Source organism: Numida meleagris, chromosome 17 (assembly GCF_002078875.1).
Source record: "Numida meleagris isolate 19003 breed g44 Domestic line chromosome 17, NumMel1.0, whole genome shotgun sequence".
NCBI classification, from domain to species: domain Eukaryota; kingdom Metazoa; phylum Chordata; class Aves; order Galliformes; family Numididae; genus Numida; species Numida meleagris.
The window spans coordinates 191321-213247 of record NC_034425.1 but is presented as its reverse complement, the minus strand read 5'-3'; the positions used below and the strand labels follow the sequence as shown (position 1 = coordinate 213247).

The window sequence follows — 21927 nt, the reverse complement described above, 5'->3', positions numbered from 1 at the left end:
AACTGCAGCATGCCTGTGGAACAAGCAGGATTTGAATCTGTCTGCAGAAGGGACTGACAATCCGCAAGGGGATGCGGCCTGGAGATGGTAACTGCAAATAGGACTTGATCCTGCCAGGAGTAAGTGAAGTGGAAGATAGCTGATTGCTCCAGAAACCTGTCATGGGTAGTGGTGGAGGAGGATGAAGGAGAAGCTGGATGAGGCCCACACAGCAATTTTCTCTGCATCTAACTAGCAGCTTCTGGAGCTCTCTCTGTGTTTCACTCATCAGTACAGAACAGCCAATAACTTTTGGCTTGCAGCCTCCAAAAAGCTATTTCCTCCTGCTGAACGCCCTTCCAAGGGATCTGCCTGCTGCCCTGGCGTTGCTGTAATCAGCTCTTAGGGAAGCACAGGACAGGCACAGCAGCACCAAATTACCAGAGACACTGGTTTTGAAAGTCAGTGTCTTCGAGGCCAGGCACACAGCACAGTGCCACACCACCGAGCTGCAAGCAGGTGTCACTTAGATCATAGCCAGAACCTCACATCACAAGACTGACAGGGTTTCCTCTCAACCATTCACTTTCTATGCTTTTTCTCTTACAGAAGTTTTAATCTGAAGGAGAATAAATCAAGTTAAGTTCCTGCCTGTATAGCAAGGAGAGACTGTAGCGAGCAGCTGGTTTACCTGAAGGCAGGTGAGGAGCTGGGGATTCAGAAGGCAACAGCTCCATTAGCCAGCAAGACACCACAAGCTTGGGGGAAACAGAGCAGGAGATGGATGGCCCCAAACATAGATGGTCCATAAAGCAGACTAGGACAGAGTAGGTTACCGCACAACACAGACTGCCCCAAAAGCAACAGCAATCTGAGAGAGAAAAGGCTGAGTGCTTTGGAATGAACTAGTAGGCAGTCTGGAATCAGTTCTGTCCTGAAACCTCACCTGGAACTGCACCATCCAAGCTTTGGAATAGCTGTTTCTGCAGTGGAGAGATCACACACTGCTCCACCCATACATTTTCCTTTGTTCAGTCACGTTTTATCCCCATTGGCAGTGCAGAACAGCCCTCACTCCTAACACTTTAGAAACAGATGTGGCTGCCCAGAGCCTCCAGCTTCCCTTCTCCCTCCAGGGAGGAAAGGTGCAGCAGGCACAGCTGTGCCCTACAGGGAGTGTGTTCAGAGAAGAGAAGGTGACATCATCTCTCAGCCTACAACTCTGACATTTCAAAATTCAGACACTGTAAAATTATGAGGTTTTAATTTGCTTAAAAGTGAGCCATCGTGCCCAGCACCCGCTGAGGTTGAGCATACCTCTCTTCCTTCAGCAAGGACAACTCAACAGGCTGTGCAATGCCATCTCCCACGGTGGGCAAGAGCACAGCACTGGAGCTTTCCACCTTGCAGGTGGGAGCTGTACTTGCACTGCAGCCCCTCCACGCTGACAACACTTTGCTACCATCCAGAAAATTCCTTTGCAAATATAGTCTGGGACAACAGAATTTCTGTGCCAGCAGACACGTCTCCTTCTTGGTGATATTAGCCAGTCCAACAAAGCACTCATTGCAGCAGAGCTGTACCCACTGCAGAGCTTTGTCACAAACCCACTCAGCTACAGGCAGAGCTTTTTTCAGACCCTGAGCCATCATGATTACAGCAGCACAACCTGTTGCCCAGGTCACATACTCTGGGGTTGGGAGACTTGACGTGCCCAGGCATCATCTCACCACATCAGTGGTTTTCAGCCTATCATCCACAAACTCCACCTAGCAGCCCCCCCGAAAGCAACTAAAAGAAACAGGTCTTTAGCTACAGGCAGCCTCTAGCTCCACTGAAGACTGAGTGATTAAAAAAAACACACTGAAACATCAACGTCACTGCACTGCAATCCAAAAAGCTGTGAGGCCCGGCCAACGATCCTACCCCTATGAGGAAGTCAACATTTACAGGAGAAAGTAAAGCGATAGCGGTTACACCAGTAGCCTGATACATTTCAGACAAGTATGAATTATATTTGTTGCAGCTAGAGCTGGGGCTGTGGCCTGCCTACCTGCCACATGAAGACAGCAGGAGCTAATGTTTCCACATCAGATCAGAGAATAGCCCAAGACAGAGAGAGCTGAAAAAGACAGTGACACCAACTTCTACACAGCTCAAAGCTCTCTTCTACTCTTTCATGTGAGCCATGGGAGCACTTATAATTGACATCATCATCAGACTTAAAAGACTTATGTCATTAGCTACCAGCTAGCAGCAAGCAAAGTAAAGGACACGGAAGAGAGAGAGAATGGCTGCTATCCACCAAGCACAGCTCTATGGACAAGCAGCTCCTCATAAACGCAGAAACACCTGGTGAGAAGCACTGGTACCACAAAAGAAAGGTTACTCCATATTGCCCAGCTAGGAAAGGAGGTTGCATATCGTTCACGCTTCCAAGGTGAGGTTTTGGGCAGCGTAAGGTAGAAAACGGACAGTCCTGCAATCCACAACACCTTCCATCTCCTCAGCAGATTGAGCATGGTAAGCACAAAGCAAATACACACCATCACGTACCAGCAAGAGCAAACCACTCCCTGGACAATCCCCATTCCAGCTCCTCCGGGGGAGGCGGTTAATTGCTACACCATGGGCACATGCTTACATAAAAAGCAAATTTCACTTCACTACCTTATTTCACAAAAGACACCAAGAAGCTGCTGGATGTCAACCTGTGCCTACAACCAACCTCAGCTGTATCTGAACCAGTGACCCAGAGGTGAAAGGCCCATGCCCCATTATCAGTCTGCAGAAACACATGATCCCCTCAAAACAATAAGTTCCTGATAGGCATTTTTAAAGGGCACAAGCAATTATGAGAGCGTCACAAATCACTTGACAATATGCCCATTATACAATGCATTTTCAGCAAAAAGCAGCCTTTATATCGGAAATAAATAGAAAAGATCAGTAGATGGGTGCTCGATGGAAGAACATTAATTCTCCATCACATTTCATCCCTAATGGACTCAAGTACAAACGTAAGTATGGGCATCACCTACTTTAACTGCCATAATTTGCCCACTTGGTTTGTGGACCATTTTGTTGACAGAACCATAAGCGCCTCGTCCAATTTCTCCAAGGTCTTTCAAGTCCTCTGCTGTAAAATCCCAATGCTGTTCAGGGGAAATCTTCAATTTTCCTGATGATTCAATGCTGTGTGTTCTCAGTCTCTCTCTGTCAAAAATATTGGGAAGCAATTTTTCCACATTTTAAATAGTTTGTAAATTTCTCTTTTCAGCACTTGATTAAACATTAGAAGAGAGGGGTTCACAAAGACTACAGCAACAATCCGACTCCATGAGGGATTTTGGTTGGGGTGGGGGGTGCAGGGGTGAAGGAAAATGTTAAATCAAAAATGACATACATTCGCTCACAGCTTCAGTTAATGGTAAGTTTCTCCAGCTGTGGCATAAAATCCAGTGTGTCTCATATATTAGAGTCATTCTAATCACTCATTTACACAGTTCTTTCTGCTTTGCACAAAATACATCAGGCTTAAAGCAGGATCTGGTAACATGCAGAACCAAGAGTCTGAAGAGCACTCCCCAGCCCCATCTCCCCAGACTTCTGCTGCTGTACACCGCTATGCTCCGGTCTCACTTTTAACTGGGTTTCTATTCAACACGAGCAAGACCTTTTGTTCGTACAGTGGGACTTTAGAGTATTTGCTCTTAATGGAAAACTGCAATTAATTTTTAAAACATTTTAGGCAATCGTTTAATTTATTAAAAAACAACAACAACAACAAATGCAGAGCCAATAATTTGTATCAATAAAAAACAATGCAAGCTGTTTGTGACATACAGAAAAAAAGTGCCTGTTCAAGTGCATGGTTACCAAACACCTAGCTTAGTGCTCCTGGGCAAGACTTGCTCCTACTGGAGTCACCAGGCTTTATCCAGGTACGAAGCAGAACAGTGCCCCAGGTGTGTAGGATATGAGAGTTCAACAGTTGTTTAAAGATGTCTCCAATTATTCATTCAAATGCAGCAATGCATTACTGAATTAGTAGAAAACGCCCAAGTATTTTCAACACTGTTCACCTTAAAATGCCATGCAAAATTTCAGATTTTTATTAATTAATGAGACGAATCACACATCTTTGGTCATGATGTGTGCCAGAAGCCTGAGCTTCTTACTTTGATGTAGCATTAGGAGCACTAAAGACAGTTCTGACTGCAGGGCACACCGATCCCACACAGACAGTCAAGCCAACAGGTGTTTGTGATCACCTCGTAAACAAGGGAGATTCTGTCAAATCCATCCCTTGGACTCTGATCACTTCACTTGGGCATTTGATGAAGCAACCACACGCTTGTCCAGGCTCCGGTCGAACATGCATGCGGTAGCTGACCAAATGCATAAAGCTTATCAACTCTATCAGCCAAAGGAATAAGGACGTTACCGCCGATTCCAGGCTGATAAACACCACGGAGCATGTGTCACCAGCAGCTGCAAGCAGCACCCAGCGGGAAGCGCTGGTGGCCTCATCCTCCCCTGGGTTTTATTTGGAACCCGGCTTTTGTGAGGGCAGCGAGGTCAGGCCCAAAGGTCAATTTGCTGGTGCAACCAAGGTTCAGATCGTTCATCTGCTGCACTCGGGCTTCCCTGAGACACAAGCTTAGCACTTTCTGGGCTTGGAGCAGCTGCATTTCCTGAACCCTTGACCTGTTTGATGAACGCTGCTAGCAAACAGCTCCTCTATTCCAATTCTAAGCGGTGCCTCTCCTGCTCATTCCCGTTCTCTAACTTGAGATTTTCAATCTGCCATTCCCTACTGCGTCCTCCAGCTTCACTGTCCTTCAGAAGAGCTCAGCAGAACGTGCAGCAGCACCCCTCCCTTAGCACTGCTTGAACTCTGTGAGTTGCGGTGTGTTTGGTTCCTCAGAATAAAACACTGTATTGAGTGGCCTTCTCCCTGAAATCTACTTACTGAAGAGCAAGGAATGAAAGTGAGGCAGTAAAGGAACAAGAAAAGAAAAGAAGAAAATACAGAAGAAAAAAAGAAAAAGGAAAGAAACACGACCTCCGGCCCTGCCCGCTGTCTTGCAGACAGCTTACACTGCATCAGCCAGCTACCCTCTGACTTCTCCACCGTTCCATGTTGTCAGCAGCACAGGAATCTCTCTGGCTGTAGCAGAAGGACGCGGCAATTCCTGCCTGCTCCTGCAGCTGCAGGGCAGAAGGAGCACGTCCTGCAGAGCTAAATCCTGCTGGGATGGGGAAGGACAGGGAACAAGGGGCTTCCAGGAGGGTGGAACGCGAGATGTGACTTTCTGAGCAAGCCCTCTCCATCTCATTTTGGAACAACACTGCTTATTTTAGTTCTCAGAAAGTTAAAGAAAAAAATAAATGTTGGTTTATTCTGGGAAAGCAGTTAAACCTGTCTCCAATCTGACCCCTGTCTGTTTTCCTGCCTCGGAAACTTTGCCTTTCTTACCCTACATCAGAAGAGAACTCAAATTTGAACCCCTTAGCTTCCCCTCACACAGGAGGCCTGTCTCTGCCCAGCTGCAGGCTGAAAGCAGATCTACACCGCTGTTCCTGCAGCTGCGGGATGGCTGTTTCCAGCAGCAGGGAGGAAGATGGGCGCTAGCAAATACCCCCCCCGGGTTCTTATTGAGTGCCCTCCACAGCTGTGCTCCAGAGAAGCAGCACAGCTTTGGGGAACCTCAGGGTTTAAGATGAGACATACAGGCACTGTCCCCCCAGAAAATCTCATATGTTGTAGCTCAGCTTAATTTCCATTACGTATTTATGAGGCCATCTGCCTTGTGTTGACATCAGACTTTTTGCCTTTTTTTCCCCTCTTAAAAATACCCAGGGAAATGATCACATAACCAAACAACAAGCTTGACAGAGTAACAGCCATTTTAACATAGATTTTGCTTATTTAGAAAATTTGTCAGATGTAAACAATGCAGTTTTCCTTTAAGCAGCACAGCCTAACTTAAGAGTCAATAACTGGAATGCAACGATTACCTTTAGCATCAAAAGATTATGGTTCTTTATAACAGAAAACTTTCACTGTAAATAAAAAAAATTACCTCCATATTTCCACATAAACAACTCAAAAATGCAAATCTAGAATTTGGACACTGCATTGACATAAAACAGGAATTTTCTGGTGTAAAAGTGATTGAAGCAACAAGGATAAATAAGTCATCAATGCAGTACATCTATTACTGGATTTGCACTGCTGCAGATACATGCATACATAAATCCATAGGGCTGACACACTCCAAAAGTAATAAAAAACCCAGCCTAAATTCTGAGCTTGGAAACAGAGAGGAAACCAGACAGAGCAGTGTCTAGAGAAGGTGAGAAGTAATTAACCAGCAGTTCTTGCCTCTGCAGATCTGCCTTCAGGCACTGTGCTTGGTGCTCATTAGTTTGCACAGATGTGGGCAGACACAGGACTCGTCCCACTGCTTCATTTCCTCAAATTGTGCAATCTGAACCTTTCTAAGGCTAAGAATGCTTGGGCAGAACCATACGAATGTCCTTTAAATGATCAGGATGCCTATGCTTGACTCACGGGACTGCCTTTTATTGTTCAAACCGCACTTCAAAAAGCTACAGAAAGATGGCTAGATTCATGTAATCCTTACAGAGCTAGAAGTAGGATTTGCGCATGCACCTGACAGACTAGAGCTCCTGGTGGCTCTTCCAGAGCTTGAGCTTCTAACTTTGCCTTACCTCTGAAAGTTTTAAAAGCAAGAAATAAAGCGATCCTAGGCTCACGAGGCCGTGATTCCTGCACTTGAAAGGCACCAACGTATGGGTCTCGCTGCAGATGGTTACTATGCTTGTCACAGCGGTTATTCCAGGGATTAGGAACACCAAGCAAGACAACAACTCCTCCAAACAGTTGCCCTTTGTCAGAAATAAATCCGTTTGTGGGCCCAGCTTGGCAGCAGGCACACAGACTGCTGGCGCCAGGCACCACAGCTGGGCCAAGGACAGCGTCACACGCTGGGGACACGGCTCTGTGCGCCACAGGCTGGATCCATACAGGAAAGGTAGGGCCCAGCGAGAGCCCCACGCACCTCCCGGCAGAAGTACAGAGGTGTTTGGACGCTTTTGGACAGGCTGTTAGTTCCCCAAGCCCTGCTATTAGTACATCATGGCACAGATGCCAGACTTTTTTTTTTTTTTTTTTTTTAAACAAGCGTTTCTTTGGTGTGAAAAGGAAGGACTGTGGGGAGAAGCAGAGAAAGGTTGCTTATTTTTTTTAGTCAGAATTGAAAGTTATCAGACATGAAGCAAGGCCAGAGATACTACAGGTAACTATCTCCTCTACTAGCTCTTTGTCTTACATACCTAAGAGTTCTGTGGGATTCAGAGCAAACAAGCCAAAAAGTTAAGGGATTCAACATTACAGCTGACATGAATAGAACAGATCTGCAGAGTCAGAGATCTAGACAGACCAGCTGTGCTTCAGAAGTCTCCCTAAGGAAGTATCTTATTAAAACTTATTTTTACTCATATTTCAGGTTGGATATTAGGAAGAATTTCTTCTCAGAAAGAGTGTTAATTCATTAGAACAGGCTGCCCAGGGAAGCGGTGGAGTCACAGTACCCAAAGGTGCTTAAGGAAAGGGTAGATGTAGTACTTCGGCATGTGGTTTAGGGAGCAACAGTGGAGGCAGGTGGACAGTTGTACTAGATGATCTTAGAGGTCTTTCCCAACCTTAGTGACTCTTTTGTGGCCAACAAGGTCAACCAGCTAAAAGCTTCCATGCAAAGTGCAGAGTTTTAATCATGCTATGCACTGTTCATGGTAAAAATTGAGGCTTATAACTTCAGCTAACACATCTCTGCTAAATCTTTCAAATAGCCAAGAGAGCTTGTGTACCTTCTGTCTAAATGTCTGTGCTATTCATAAAACAGCTTTCAGACCCTGCAGGCTAGAATTAATAAAACAGCAACCCTATTTTAAAGTTCACTGGAGAAAATCTCTAAACAAAATGTTTCAGGTTTTTTCGGGGAGGTTGAAAATGCTGGTGCTCTCATTAATCTTCTGCACTCCCACAAGAAGAGATCCATCTTTGCAAGAAGTAAGCTCATAGGCAATGGAGGTCCTTTCAAGAGAGACAGAACCAAGCTGGTTCTGGTCTGACCCACGTACGCTGTCCTAGCTTAATTAATAACAGATTATTGAAGAAGTGAAGAACAGATAGAGAAAATGTACCAAAGGAGGGAAATAATTTAGTTTTGCATCTCTGACCTACCCGGTTTAAAGCCAAGAGCACACTTGCTCACTTTCATGAAGTAGAAGAATTTGCACTTAGTGTTGCTCTTTCTCTGCTCCTCCAGAACTTTAAGACAAAAGATACAAATAAAGCATGGAAGATTCCACAGCCTCTTTCACAGCCCTTGAGACTCAGCCCAGTGCACATTCACGTCTGCTACAGTTCAACAGGGTTTAGCTGAGGCTTGTAAAATGTTCATATTTTGTGTTAAGCTCCCTCAGTAAACGACTGAGTCACAACAGATCTTGATTCACCTTGCCCTTAACAGAGAGGAAACCTCTTGATTCATTCTGGTGAAGCCTGTAGGGAATTTAAGCGGGCACATTAATCTCAACCCCACTCTGATTTGGATATCAGACTGCCGCACATCTGCTGACTGCTCCACAGCCAGGTACTCAAAGCCTGGAAGACCTGAGCTAATAAAACAACCCTTCAGAGAATGCAGACTCTTCTTCTGAAAAATTACATCTCCTGAGCCTGTCAGCTATCCATGAAAGAACAGGAAACAGAGACACGAGCACATCAGTGAGAATCAAAGGAATCCAAATACATTTCTTAAACAGTTTGTAAAATTATACTGGGATGCAATATCTTTAACATTACATGAAAATCAGTCATGGAATGACACTAGTTCTGAGACAATTTCCATTACTTTAATAGATGCCATTTTTGCAGGTATGGAAATACTTGACAATGGCTAACAGATAGTTAAGCTTACTGTAGCCTGCTGGAAAGTTTCTGGATGAGGTCCGCTTCTCTCCTTTTGAAACTGAACGGGACAATGTGATTACTACCCAGTGTTGCTTGTGTATCACTTCAGCCAGGAAAAGTTGTGAAAATGACAGGAAAACATGGTGCTGTTATCACATGACACAGTAACATATAACAATAGTCACACTACCTACGGAGTGGTTAGCACATAAAATTAGTTAGCTATATGTTTTTCTTCCAGACTTCCCCTAAACAACCTTCTCTCACTGAGTGCAATGAGACAGTGGAGGCATCTCATGACTGAACCTTTATTTTAACACATTGACATTGCTTTAAGAAAACAGACTGCTGACAATTCAATTTCCAGTTGTAATATCACTATGATTAAAAATATAAATCATTTAATTTACTAACCGAATATCTACATACTAGTGACACACTATTGCCTCAAGGCACATGAACCATTGCTGCACTGTTTTTCTTGTCATCTCTAAAGCAGAACTTAATAATAATTATAGTAATCTACCTTCCATCCTGGATCCACCAATCTAGGACTGGTGGTCATTCCCAGGTGGGCTCATCATTCATCTTCTCTCTTAATGAACAAGTTTGCATGACTTGAACAGCCACATCCTTTCTTTTTAAGAGGTGCATAACCGGCAGATCAACCCAAGGTTAATCACCACTCTTTGTTAGAAGATTTGTCTTAAGAACAGAAATCAGGTTATAGAACTCCGAGCCTTTCAAGCTTTCAAGCTTCTGGTATCTCACTGTCTGATATAAGGGCCTGCTATCTCAGAACAGTTTGAGTAGCTCACACAAGACAGGCTCCTGCTAAGCACTCTGTGGGGGACACAGAGAACAAACATTCAAGTTCTTGCACAAATGACCGCTGCAACTATCTACAAATGGCCAGCAAATCATACTTAAGTTCTATCCAGTTCCTTGTTCGTAACAGCCAAGAGTGCTAGATAATGAGCACTATGTTATTTCAACCACATGGAACCTTTTAGTTTCAATTACTCCAAACAATTTTTCCAGTTTAAACTTCCATGTGTTATAAAATCCCATCCTTTGTCTAGGAAAACTAAAGGCCCTACTGTTTCTGCTTCAAAAATTACTTTATATTTGGGATAGAAAGATTTGGGTAGAAAAACATGCCTAACCCTGAAATTCATTGCAACTCTGAAAAAATGTGCCTAACAGAACTTTTTTTTCTTTTTTCTCCTGTGGCAGACAAGGACAAATAGGAGACAAAGGATTACCTAACCGCAATACAAAGATTGCTTTTTCAGAGAAATGCATCTGACAAGTTCTGTGACCAAAAGAGAGCTCATAAGAAGACTAAATAGAGTGAATGTGATCGGCATTTTCGAAGTGCCCCTCAGCTAAGACATAAGACTCCTACATGCCAGTGAAGGGAAACGTCAGTCAAACTGCAGACTATTAGTAATGTGAGATTTTAAATTCTGGCCTCCTCCAAAATGGCTGTGTGGGACACGGCATTCTCCATCGCATCTCAGGTGCCATCAAGCTATTTTCCGTAAGCTCTGTAAGGATGCTCCCCTTGAGTTTGGCCAGTGGTCCCACAGAATCACTCCATCTTTCACTAGTATGAAATAACCACCTAGAACATCAGAGAGACAAAATAAATCCAAGTGGATTCTAGAGGGGTCTCCCAACTCCTCAGAGAAGATAACCACCTTCTCACAAGACGTTTAAGACAATCACTCTCAGTTGATTGGCACTTGTGTCTGTAAAGGCATCAGTTATATTGGGCACAAGGAGGCAACCGTCATCCAGACTTATTCCAAACATGTTTCACAAAGAAGACAACTAAGGCTCAAAAAGAAGACACTTTAGGGTCACCATAATTCATGGCAGAAATGCTTTCTGAGGTTTCTGAAAATGGAGAAGCTGTCCCAAGCAGAGGCAAGAACATCTGTCCAGTTAGTTCTTTTCAGAAGTCAGCTCCTCAAACAAACAAAATGGCAAAACCAGTTGAGGCCTGTAGGCCAATCCCCTCCTCCATCACATCCATCTGATTCACAGCCAAGTTCTCTTTATGAGTTCTACATGTAGCTGTTCTCCTTGGGTGCACCCTGTTCATTCTGTCTGGATGTCCTTCGTGGTATGTGCTGAAAGCCACTCATTTATGCAAAAGATGAAAATATTAGTTGTTGATGATGAACTATGAAATTGAAGCCATCTCCAAATCTGCAGACTCTCCTCCCTTTGTTCTCCATTTCTTAATGATTCCGTAAGACAGAAAGGATGACCAGTTCCTTCAGTTTGAACCTACACAGCAGAAAGCTCAGTCCATCTCTCACAAGCCAGGAAAAACACATTTTACTACAAAGTTGAGACTGATGTCCAGAGAGATGAGGTACATTAGCCTTGCTCTGAAGAAACGCAGCGTAATCCTGAGTACACGGAATGACAATGAACAGAGTTTATTTCTACAGCTTGCAACAGCAACAGTTTAGCGTGGTTTCTTGCAAGGATATGCTTATGCTTTGCAAGGTCCACATCTGGGAACACAGGGGTCATGTCAAACTTTAAAACACAGCTACGAATACTAACAGTTTGTGGACAAAATCCCTTTTGCCATTTGTCACTGCCACACACACCAGCAAAAAGAGCCTGCAACTGACCATCTTGCATTAAGCAGAGTCCAACAGTGACAGTCACTTAGGCAAGATACATCATCAGTACTATACAGGGGAGAAGACTTGTACAAAGGCATTAAACTTGCATCAACGTAAGCAACGTCCTATTTTGCTGCCTGTCAATAATTACTGAAAAAATGGATTTATCAAAAAAAAAAGAGTAGACACTAAATTGGGACCAAGGAGTGCATGTATACATATATATATTCAGACATTTTACATAATAATCTGCGCAGATAAAATGCGTTGGCTCCAGACAAGTAACTACGCAGTGATGTCCAGCACTGCAACACTAAGCACACAGCAGTGTGCCTCAGAAGCAGAAGCTCAGAATTGAGCTGGACACGTATGTGTTCCTGCACTGAAGCAGAAGATGCAGACCTGCAGAGCTGGGATTTGAAGGAATTCGCAGGCTGAATGCTGGGACGTGTGAGCCTATCCCCAGGAAACAGTGCAAAGTAGAGTGTTTGGAGGTTTTCTCTCACCTGAGCTTGGGTCAAAGCCTCAATGGATTGTGCACATGGAGCTATGATACATCATTTGGAATGATTTCCTCTGCATCAGAGCATAAACTTTGCATGTGAGCCCAGACTGCTCCATCACATTTTCCTCTCCAAACACCAGCATGTCTCTAATACTAAGCTCATAATTTGCCCAAGAAGGAGGGCATGTGGGGATCTAGGCTCTCTTAAGCCTCAGGACTTGGTCTGTGTTCCAGGATACTGATCTGTAAAACACACAGGATGGAACAACACTCGTCTCTGTTGAACCACAGCTAAGAAACCTGATTCTAGAAGAAAAAGTTAAAAGATAAATATCAAGAAGATACTACGGCCTCTGATCTGTTATATAAAGAAGAGTAAAAGCATCTCCTGATCCCTGGCTAAATTTTAACTGAAACCGGTACCATGTTTTCAGAGCACACCTTATAAACATGGGAATTCACATATGCTTCCACTCAGACCTCAGGCAGTGCAGCTCAAGAAGTCCCAGGGACACCTTGAAGCACAGAGCACACAGCATAAAGGTGCCACAGGAAATTCTGAATCAAAAAGCTCAATTTTCTGTCTAGCCCTAAAGAAAGGATTTGGATACGCAGATGTACTGAATGCTTTTAAAATCTCCACACGCTACGCTTTGACAAACAGCTTGCATTTAAATGTGCACTGCTGCCACTGGTAGTGGATGCAGCATTGACAAATAAAGGAAAGGAAAAATAAAAATTTATTTCTACTATCACAATAATATGAAGGGCACAGAAGAGCTGATGCCATTTCTAAAACTACTTGTCCTGCTTTCACTTTTCTTAAATAAGCACCAGAGTTGTTACATCTTTGTGGGAACTATCCAGCTATGGCAGGACCAGATGCACTCCTCCTGTGTGAAGGGAGTTGTAACTTTGGAGTCTCCGGGGTCTACTAAACACTGCTGCCACAGCTGCTGCCCCAGCCAGACCTAGCACATTCTTTGAATGACTGGGCTATAATCAGCGTAAATAAATACAACCAAAATTCTTAAACCACACCGAACACTCAGTGCTTCTGAAATCCTGAACTGCTTTTGAATAAAAGAGCATTGTCCCTCTTGCCAAACATAGCAAGGGTATTGCCCTTTCAAATCCATAACACCATGGGGAAAATTTCTAACCCTCCAATGGTCAGGACAACAGACGTTTCTCAAACCATTTTCTTCATCAGACCACACATATTTATTACCAGAGCATCAACCTTATTCTCAGCTTTATAAGCCAAGCTGACTAAACAAGAAACATGGCCACAGCCTGGCTCTTCTCCGGGCTCTGGAGGGTAACATGTACCTTCAGAGCTGCAGGCTGGTCCTGACCACCTTGCTTTACCACAAGCATGCATGGAGTTGAGGATGATGACTCCTAAAGAATCTCAGGAAAGGATCTGGTCACTCAGGGAGCCACATTACTAGACAAGGGGTAGGCAGCACATCTCATTAGAAGGCATTCACTAGAAAGAAACCTACTGGATCCAAGGGAGACTATCACCCAGCTTTGCTCTTTTGTGCAGCCTCTTCATGGACCAACATGCAGCCAGATCGATGTCGGTTTGATAGTGAATATAAAGTTCTTGCGTATGAGCACTTCCACCCCACTGCTCTACATGACAACTTTCCAGCTTCTATCAAATCAAAATGCTTCAACTTCTTCCACACAGCAAATTTAAAAAAATACCATTCGACTCGACCAAAAAAAAAAAAAAGTAATCAACTTAAAACTACTGGTCTTCAGAGAAACCCCTTACACTCCACACAGATGTCCTTGGAGCAGGAAAACTGAAGAGGACATCAGTAAAAACACCCTCACAGGAAGCAGATGATGGCAGCTCTGCCTCTGTCCCTCTTCCCACCACCCCTCACCCATGCTAGTTAAAATAGGCTTAAGGAGACAGCAAGTCTGTTAGATATCAGGCTTTTAGTAAAAAAAATGCTGCAAATTCCCAGAGATTTCCTCAGTTTGCCTCAGATATCTGTGTCTCAGCTGCCAGGGCCTGCAAGTGACCAGAGAAAGCTGCATCCACATCCCCACCAGCAGCGAGCACAGGTGCCTGTAGTGTAGAAGCTCCAGCACTCCCCATCTCCTGCTCCCCTGTGCTGCCAGCCACCAGCTCTTCTACACCCATCACCCAGAGTGCTAGGCAGCACTCTGGCAGCACCTGCCAAGTCTGGGGACTCTGAAATGTAATTGCCACTGTCACTCTTACAGCCTCCTGACCTCTCCATCGCTCTTCCGTGCCACAGAAGAGGTGTACGACCACATAAACACCAGAAAGAGCATCACATACTCTGCACAGCACGCAGAGAGCACCAAAGCTGTGAGGTCAAAACCCTGCTCCCAGATGGGCAGCTCTGGCTACTGCCATGTGCACACAGGGGCCAGGACCACAGCTTCTAATTACTCCAGCAACAAGACAGGCAATATGAAGTAAGTAACACCCTGAATCACAACATGATATCAGGAGATCCATGTTGAACTCACTACTCTGTCACATACTTCTGATGCAGCCTTTACCTCTCTCAAATCACATTATGCTCCAGCTTCCCATCTGCATAACAGAATTTTGCACAACCATTTACGTTTGCAAAGCCAAACTGATGAATACACACGAAGCACTCAGAAGCTATGGCAACAGGAGCCAGATAAGGCTGTATTTGATTTAGCTACCTAAATGCTAGTGATTAGTTTCCGTAAGTTCTAAGAAGCCCACATCACAACAGCATGGCAGGAAGCACCTTTGAAAATCAACATGAATTAGCTTAATGGAGATGTACAAGGCCCAATTTCAGAAGTAGAGTGAGGCCTGAGATACCAAAACTCTCGCAGGAAGAAGAAAACAGTCCTACCAGGACACCAATGCCTACAGGATATGGAAATTGCTAGAGAAATTTATTTTAAGAAACAGCAGACATTCATAAGCTCCTCTGCAGAGCAGAATTAGCACATCACAGTAATACGAAAACTTTGAAGGTGAGAAAAAAAAAAAGAGACCCTAAGGTAATGTGTATGTTTAGACACAACTTCACACTAACTTTGGTTGAACCTTCTCTGAAGAGGTGACCTACCTGGAGTTTGTGATACTGAACACAGATGTTTTACAAACCTTATCACCTCTTTGTCAGCAAGGCCAGAGGTACCACTGGCTAAACAAATACGTAAACTTCTGGAAGAAGCAGGAATGTTAAACATAGGAAAACTAATCAATTTGTCAAAAAAGCTTTTATATATATATATATATATATATAAAAGCCATTGCTCTAGCACAGAAATTACAAGGAGCTCTGTAATGTATGTGAAAATCTGTTCGCTGTGGACTCGCTCAAACATTTCTAAGTATTTGCTAGATTCCTGAAGGTTTCCATCTTACTTGTGCTTACTTGAAAATACATGCAAGTTTCCCACTCACTATATCCAGATAGTACAACTTCCAGGAAAGGTTGCAAAACAGTCACTGAAGGAAAAAAAAAAAAACCCACCATATTCTTAATTGTTATCTTTTACAATGAAACCTACGTCTGAGGCGTCCAGGCATCCCACCCTGCAATGAGAAGGTATCATGCATCACAAAGGCATCAGAAACTAGTAGTAATAAAGATGTGAAATAACTGATAGAAATGGAGAACAGACAGAACTATTTACAAGAAATTTCACACAAGTAGTTGGGAACACGCCAACATAGGATATTCCACTTTGGTTTTTAATATTTTCCGGACAAGTAGTAGAAACTCCCAAAGCTCTCCTAAGGAACTCAGCCAGCTGCAGACTGTGCATTACAGAGCCTGAAACCACGTGTCAGAAAGGTTTGGAAAAATGTAAGAGAAGACTGAAAGAGAAGGAGAGACACTCGAGACAGACTTTAGGACAGCCAGAAAAATCCTTTCCAGGAATAAAGACAGTCCCAAAACTATACAGAAGTAAAGGAAGCAGCAGAGTCTGAAATGTAACTGGACCTCAAATTGCTTTTGAAGTACCCAGCCTCAAAGTTCTAAACCAAATGTCTGCCAACGCACTTCTGGGGCATCTATCTGGAAAGCATGTGTGACTCTCCAGACACCACAAGCAGAAGATGGTCCACAGGGCACTTCTGGAAGTTTAAGCCATGATGTATCCAAGAAGATGCCCATGTGCCACATTAAGGCTATGGAGACCAACAGGCCTACAGTTCAGAAGCTGGGTTTTGTGAGCATTAAGAAACGAGTGTTTCATCTTGACACCTTTCCAAATAAGACTGCAATGCTCTGTGTTGGAAATCCTAAAGAAAGGACCTCAGAAACTCAGCAAACTTCCCAGATAGCAGTCAGGATGCTCAGCAAGCAACATGCTGCAAACCAGATGCCAAACAAAATTCCTTGTGCATGCTCGTTTGCTAGCAGGTGGATCTAAAACCTGCAGTCTGAAATCCAGATCAAGTGCACCAAATGAGTGCAGTGCTTTCCTGATAAATCACCGACAGCCAAGTGAACTGGGTTCAGCAGACACCAGCGATGGCCGGCCCAGCACAGGCAGTGCCAGTAGACCTCTCGTGCACTGCTCTGGGAGCACCGCACCAATCTTGCCTCAGTGGGATTTGAGTCTTCTTTCAGCAAAGGCCACCGGTCACAGGCAGCTCTGTAGAACTTACCCCTTGATAATTATTTTGGCTCACTTTGCTTGTGGCCTAAATCCTACTTAGACACAGAACAGGTGAGATGCTTTTCAGTCTCCATACACTTCCCTGGCCTAGGGCCTCAGCTGTCAGTAAAGCACTTACATCCCTTCAAGCAAGAATTTTACCCTCTGGTAAAATTAAAGATGGTTTAACTGAAGAATAACACTGAACAGGCATCACTGTGCTTAAAGTAATGTTCAAAATACAGCTTTTGTTTTTACATTAGTAATTCTAAAAGGCTTTATTTTTCAAATTAATCTATATAATTTGGGCTCCGCTCCTCCTTTACTCTGTATAGGTCGTATGCAATATTATGTATATGACTGTATCAGATACCCTGCAGAAAGGCTGAGCAGAACATCCTAACAAGAACAGATCCCCTGTACTTGCGAAGTAGATTTGGTGCTAACAGTCACAGCTGGACTACACAGGATGCACATTCTCTACAGCTTCACGCTCCATTAGTCACATGTGCCCACAGACTTTGAGTTCATCTTCCTTTCATACCCTCTCCCTTGGTCCTGCTGTAAATGCCTCATCCTGGAGCTCACTGATCTCCACAGAAAAGCCACCTGCAGGGTCACTCAGATTTAGTAAGGCACCACAGTCCTCAGTGTCACCAGGAAGGGAGATTTCAGGGAGACATACCCCTCAATCCCAGCAACTAAAAACACATCTCTGACTTCTAACATCATCCAAATCCATCACAAAGGTGACCTGACATCCCAGAACTGCTGGTAGTGGGTGGTGGGAAGGGGAAAGATGGGAAGTGTACCTGGGTGCCATGGGCTACATAAAGACAGAGCAGGAGGAGCACAGCTACTAATGCACAGCATCTCCTGGCTCCAAGGCCAACAAAGAGATGACACAGCAAAGCTCAGAGGTGCTGACTTCTCCTAGGCCACTCCTGCTCCCCCCAGCCCATGGCAGCACTCTGCCTTATCGTACCTCCTGGAGGGTGCAGCCCCAGCCTGAAAATCTAACTGTAAGACATTGCCCAAAAATGCTGCAGGCATGAAAGAAAAGACAAGGTGGGAGCAGGAAAAAGATTTGGGAACCCGTCCCAGGTTTCTCTGTTCAGTAGGGATTATGCCACCTAGGATCTCCTTCCCTGGAAGCAGCATTCCAGGCCACAAACTGTGTATGAGCAAAAAGCTCTACTTATGAGAGCAGAGAAGCACTGGGAGCACTCTCCTAGCAGAGGCACAGCGGATCCTCACTAGGTTATGGTGGGTGCTCTGCGCCCGGGTATGTAAAGCAACTGGAAAGCACTGGTCAGTGCTTAATAACATCGTGTCTTGCAACTGGAATACCATAGTCTTTGAAACTGTTCCTCCAGATAACATGTCAGTAACACCAGGTGACTAGTAGCAGGAGACTGAGTCTGATAGCACGCACCACTCAACAAGGAAATCTTCCAGTGGGAATCCAACCAAACACTGGGCTTTAGCTCCCCTCAAGCCTGCATGTGCATCTCCCCCGCTCACAAGAGCTAAGTTCTACCCTTGGTTTAGTGTGATTCCAAAATTATTTCCTCCACTGAAAAATACAGTTTTTTACATGTCTGAGACTCTTCAAACCAAGAAGGAAGCCCTAAAGACAAGTCTGAAGTTGCACCTTCACAGGGTGTGCAATGGCCATACACATTTTAACAAGGTACAAAGCCTAGGCACCAACAAGCACCCAGGCTATAACTGATAACCCAGCACAACGTCTTCCCTCTTCAGCAGTGGTTTATTTGATTGAGAGATGCAGTTTATGTGAAGGCTCTCTCCCTCCTAACACACCACATGGGTATGAAGCACCCCACCAGGTTACTTTGCTTTCTGTTTGCAAAGTAAGAAACCACACTCTTACCTGAATAAACATCAATCCAGCCTGATAGCTCCCTGACCAAAACCTATTAACCAAACAAAACACAGCTAACACGTAATTTATATCTCATGGCACCTGCAGGTCATTGCTGATCGCATCCTCTTGCTCACCACAGTTCACTGCCAGAGCTCAGAGAAAGCAAAGGAAACACAGGCATCTACTGGCAGGAACGTCTGCCCTCCTGGAGGGAGGAGCCACCGGACAGCCTCCGGATTGGTGGATCCAAGCCACAGAAACTCAAATTTCATGCGAGAAATTGACTTCGCTGTATCTTCAGATCCACCCATCTGGATCAACAAAGTCTACACACGGAAACCCACAGCAGCGTTGAGCCTGCACTCATCTCAGGAAGTCAGATTTGGCACCAGTGAGCCTGAGTCCATTCAGTTCCATCACATCTTGGAGGGAGAATGCATCTGGGCCCAGAGGGCTGGAATATAGAGTTCAAAACTAAAGTCTATAAACTTCTCCAGGCAACAGAGGAAAAGTCAGTCTCTCTGGGGAAGCAGGGAAGGAGACAGTCAAATCACTGAGATGCACCAACCGTGAGAGAAACACTTCCATCACTGGGAGAAGCGTGTAACCACGAGATCTGAACGTTGCCTATGAGAACAGCATCTGCTATGGACAACATAAAAGATGTGAGGATACACTAGCTCTATCCAAGCTTATTCAGTTTCAACACAGACAAAGCAATCCAACCAACAGCATTCACCTCCTTCAAACAGAAACCACTACTACAGCTTGTAGCATCCCCAGATAATTTTAATGCAGGTGCATCATCATTACTTTTGGCACTTTAATAGCTATCATATCGAACCCCAAACATTTCCAAGTCCTTTAAAGCAGTTACAATGTTAACCAGCTCAGGATCCAACCGCTACCACTGACTGCAGCTCCCACGGAGACAGAGCAGTGATATCTTAATGGACAACACTGACGGGCACTTGCACAAACACGATACTAAAGATGTCACCAGTCAACAATGAAATCTATTCCATGATAAACAGGAGCCACAGTGACTTCAAGTGAATCCAGGACAGAGATCCATGGAGGTAAACACAGGCAAGTCAAAGCCCTACAGATGGCTGATGCTGGGGACTCACTAGTTGAGACTAAGCCCCTTATTCAATGTATATATGGAGCCCTGAGAGAGGAAAGAAGGTGGGGGTTCTACAAAAGACTGCTACAAGGGTTTAATGATACTGAGGGAGACACACAAAAAGTGGATGTATAAATGCTACCTTCACAACCAGAAAGCGTACTCTATTTCAGAGAAGAAAACAGAAAGAAAGAGAGAGGAGGACTTGCTGGAAGCATCACTTGGAATGGTAAGAGGAATCTTCAAAAATAGCCCATAAAATTTTTAGGTATTGTAAATACCAGCAATAACTCATCAGAAACATGTTTCTAACTCAGGTAAAACTTGCTTGAAGATCTCCAGCATAACAGAAGCTCCCTGAAACAGGAACAGACCACAGAGGATATATCCTGGGAAAGCAGAAGGCACGAAGCTGAAGGAAAAGAGGCAGCAACATGCACAGCAAAGCAGCAGCACTCTATAACCAAGGACACCCTGAAGAGTCCAGGCACGAGGGAAGCTTCAGGTGCAGTTTCTGAGACTTGCCACTGACAGAACTCTTGAGACTTGGCAGGGAACTTGAAAAGCTCGGGACATCTTTGCAAGCTATCTGCATTCTGCCACAGAAACAGGCTGTGGATGTGTCACCCGTCAATCTAGATTGGTGGATCTGAGGATATAAAGCTAATACTTTCTGTGACAAGGTATTACTATTATTTACTAGTGTCAGGAACAGCTCTGTGCCACACTTGCATTCAAAGTTTAGACAGGAATATACTGAAGCTAGAGATCTAGAAAATTCAGTGAGGGCTAATCAATGTATAACTCCCCTGAATCTCCCTGTTGGTAGAATTACATTCCTCAAACTTTTATTCATTTTAGTCCTAAAGAACCTAGCACAGTTATGTATTTCACAAGTAACACAGAAACAAGAACATCTCTCTAACGAAAAATAATAAGCAGTGGATAAAGAGACAGGAAAATGACAGTGAACAGGTCTTGCATTATCAGCTACAATTTATCTGAAGTTAATCAACTCTGGATGGCAGTAGCTCCAGTGTAAGAGGAAGATCCCAAATTTAACCTTTTTCAATTCTGAAAACAAAACAAAAAAACCCCACTCTTCTACAGTGAATCAAATGGACAGATTTGAACAACCTAAAAAAACTGAAGTATTCAGCCTGCATTTAAAATATAACTGTTTATTGCCTAAATCATTTCAAAGATGTTTCACTAGTTGTGTCTTTGGCTTTATACTCACATGTGTGGATTTTGGAAAGGAACTCCAGAAGTGTTTAGAGTAAATCTTGCCGTAGACTTGAAAGGTGGATTTGCAAAATTTAACTTCAGTGCTTTGCGTTTACCTGGGAGACAATGAACATAAAGTAAACTTTTTGTCAGCAACAAAACAGCATTTTGTAAGAGCATCTGGAAATAAACAGAAAAATTATAACACATCGTAAGAAAAGGAAAACACATTTCACAATGACATTAGCAAATCATAACTTGTGTTAGGGACACAGGAATCAAGAAAGTGAATCAGTTCTCACCCCAAGGTCTTTCCCTGTCCCGTTTCAATTCACTCACCAAACCGAGGTGTCCCGAGGACTTTCTGTGGCAACTGGAGGACCAGCATCAGCAGCCAAAACTACCAACAGCCATGCGGCCCCTCCACATCAGGGCCTGAGCTCCCTGCATGCACAATCTTCATTTAAACAGATTTCACACTGAGCTTAGCTCCAGCCAGGTGGCCAAAGAGACTCGCCCTACTTGGCACAGCCTGGACATGCCTACCAGATCCAGGGTAGACAGCAAAGGGGAAGGGGCAGCGCTGGATGTCATATATGAAACCCCAGCTGCAGAAGCACTGACCTTCCTCAGCCTCACAGCAAATTAAGCATAATCAGGCTTAAGTGAAGATGGAGGAGATAGGCTGTGTGCTCCTACTGCCAAGTGGGTCACTGAGCAGAAAGCAAAGCTCAGCCCATCAGAGCAGTGACCAGGCGGGAGAAAGCTTTGCTCTGCAGCCAGCTGAGACACTGCGCAGAAAAACATAAAGAAATAGGAAGGTGAAAATGGGGGTGAAAGCTGCTGAGCACTGCTCCAGCCACCAGCTATGTATTTCTTAAGCACCAGCAGAATCAG

The 21927-nt window shown here is 44.2% G+C and overlaps 1 protein-coding gene across 4 annotated transcripts in view; it reads right to left on the bottom strand.

Moving 5' to 3' along the window:
- Positions 1-21927, bottom strand: part of MAP2K4 (mitogen-activated protein kinase kinase 4) — a 91540-nt gene that overhangs the window by 41253 nt on the left and 28360 nt on the right. For 2 of the 4 annotated variants that reach the window (XM_021414538.1, XM_021414539.1), the window contains 3 exons: positions 21044-21146; positions 8994-9089; positions 3021-3195 (listed from right to left, as the gene is read on the bottom strand). In XM_021414538.1, the coding sequence (XP_021270213.1) occupies positions 3021-3195; positions 8994-9089; positions 21044-21146 (374 nt within the window). The remainder of the gene's footprint in view (positions 1-3020; positions 3196-8993; positions 9090-21043; positions 21147-21927) is intronic. The other 2 variants (XM_021414540.1, XM_021414542.1) reach the window with 1 other exon arrangement.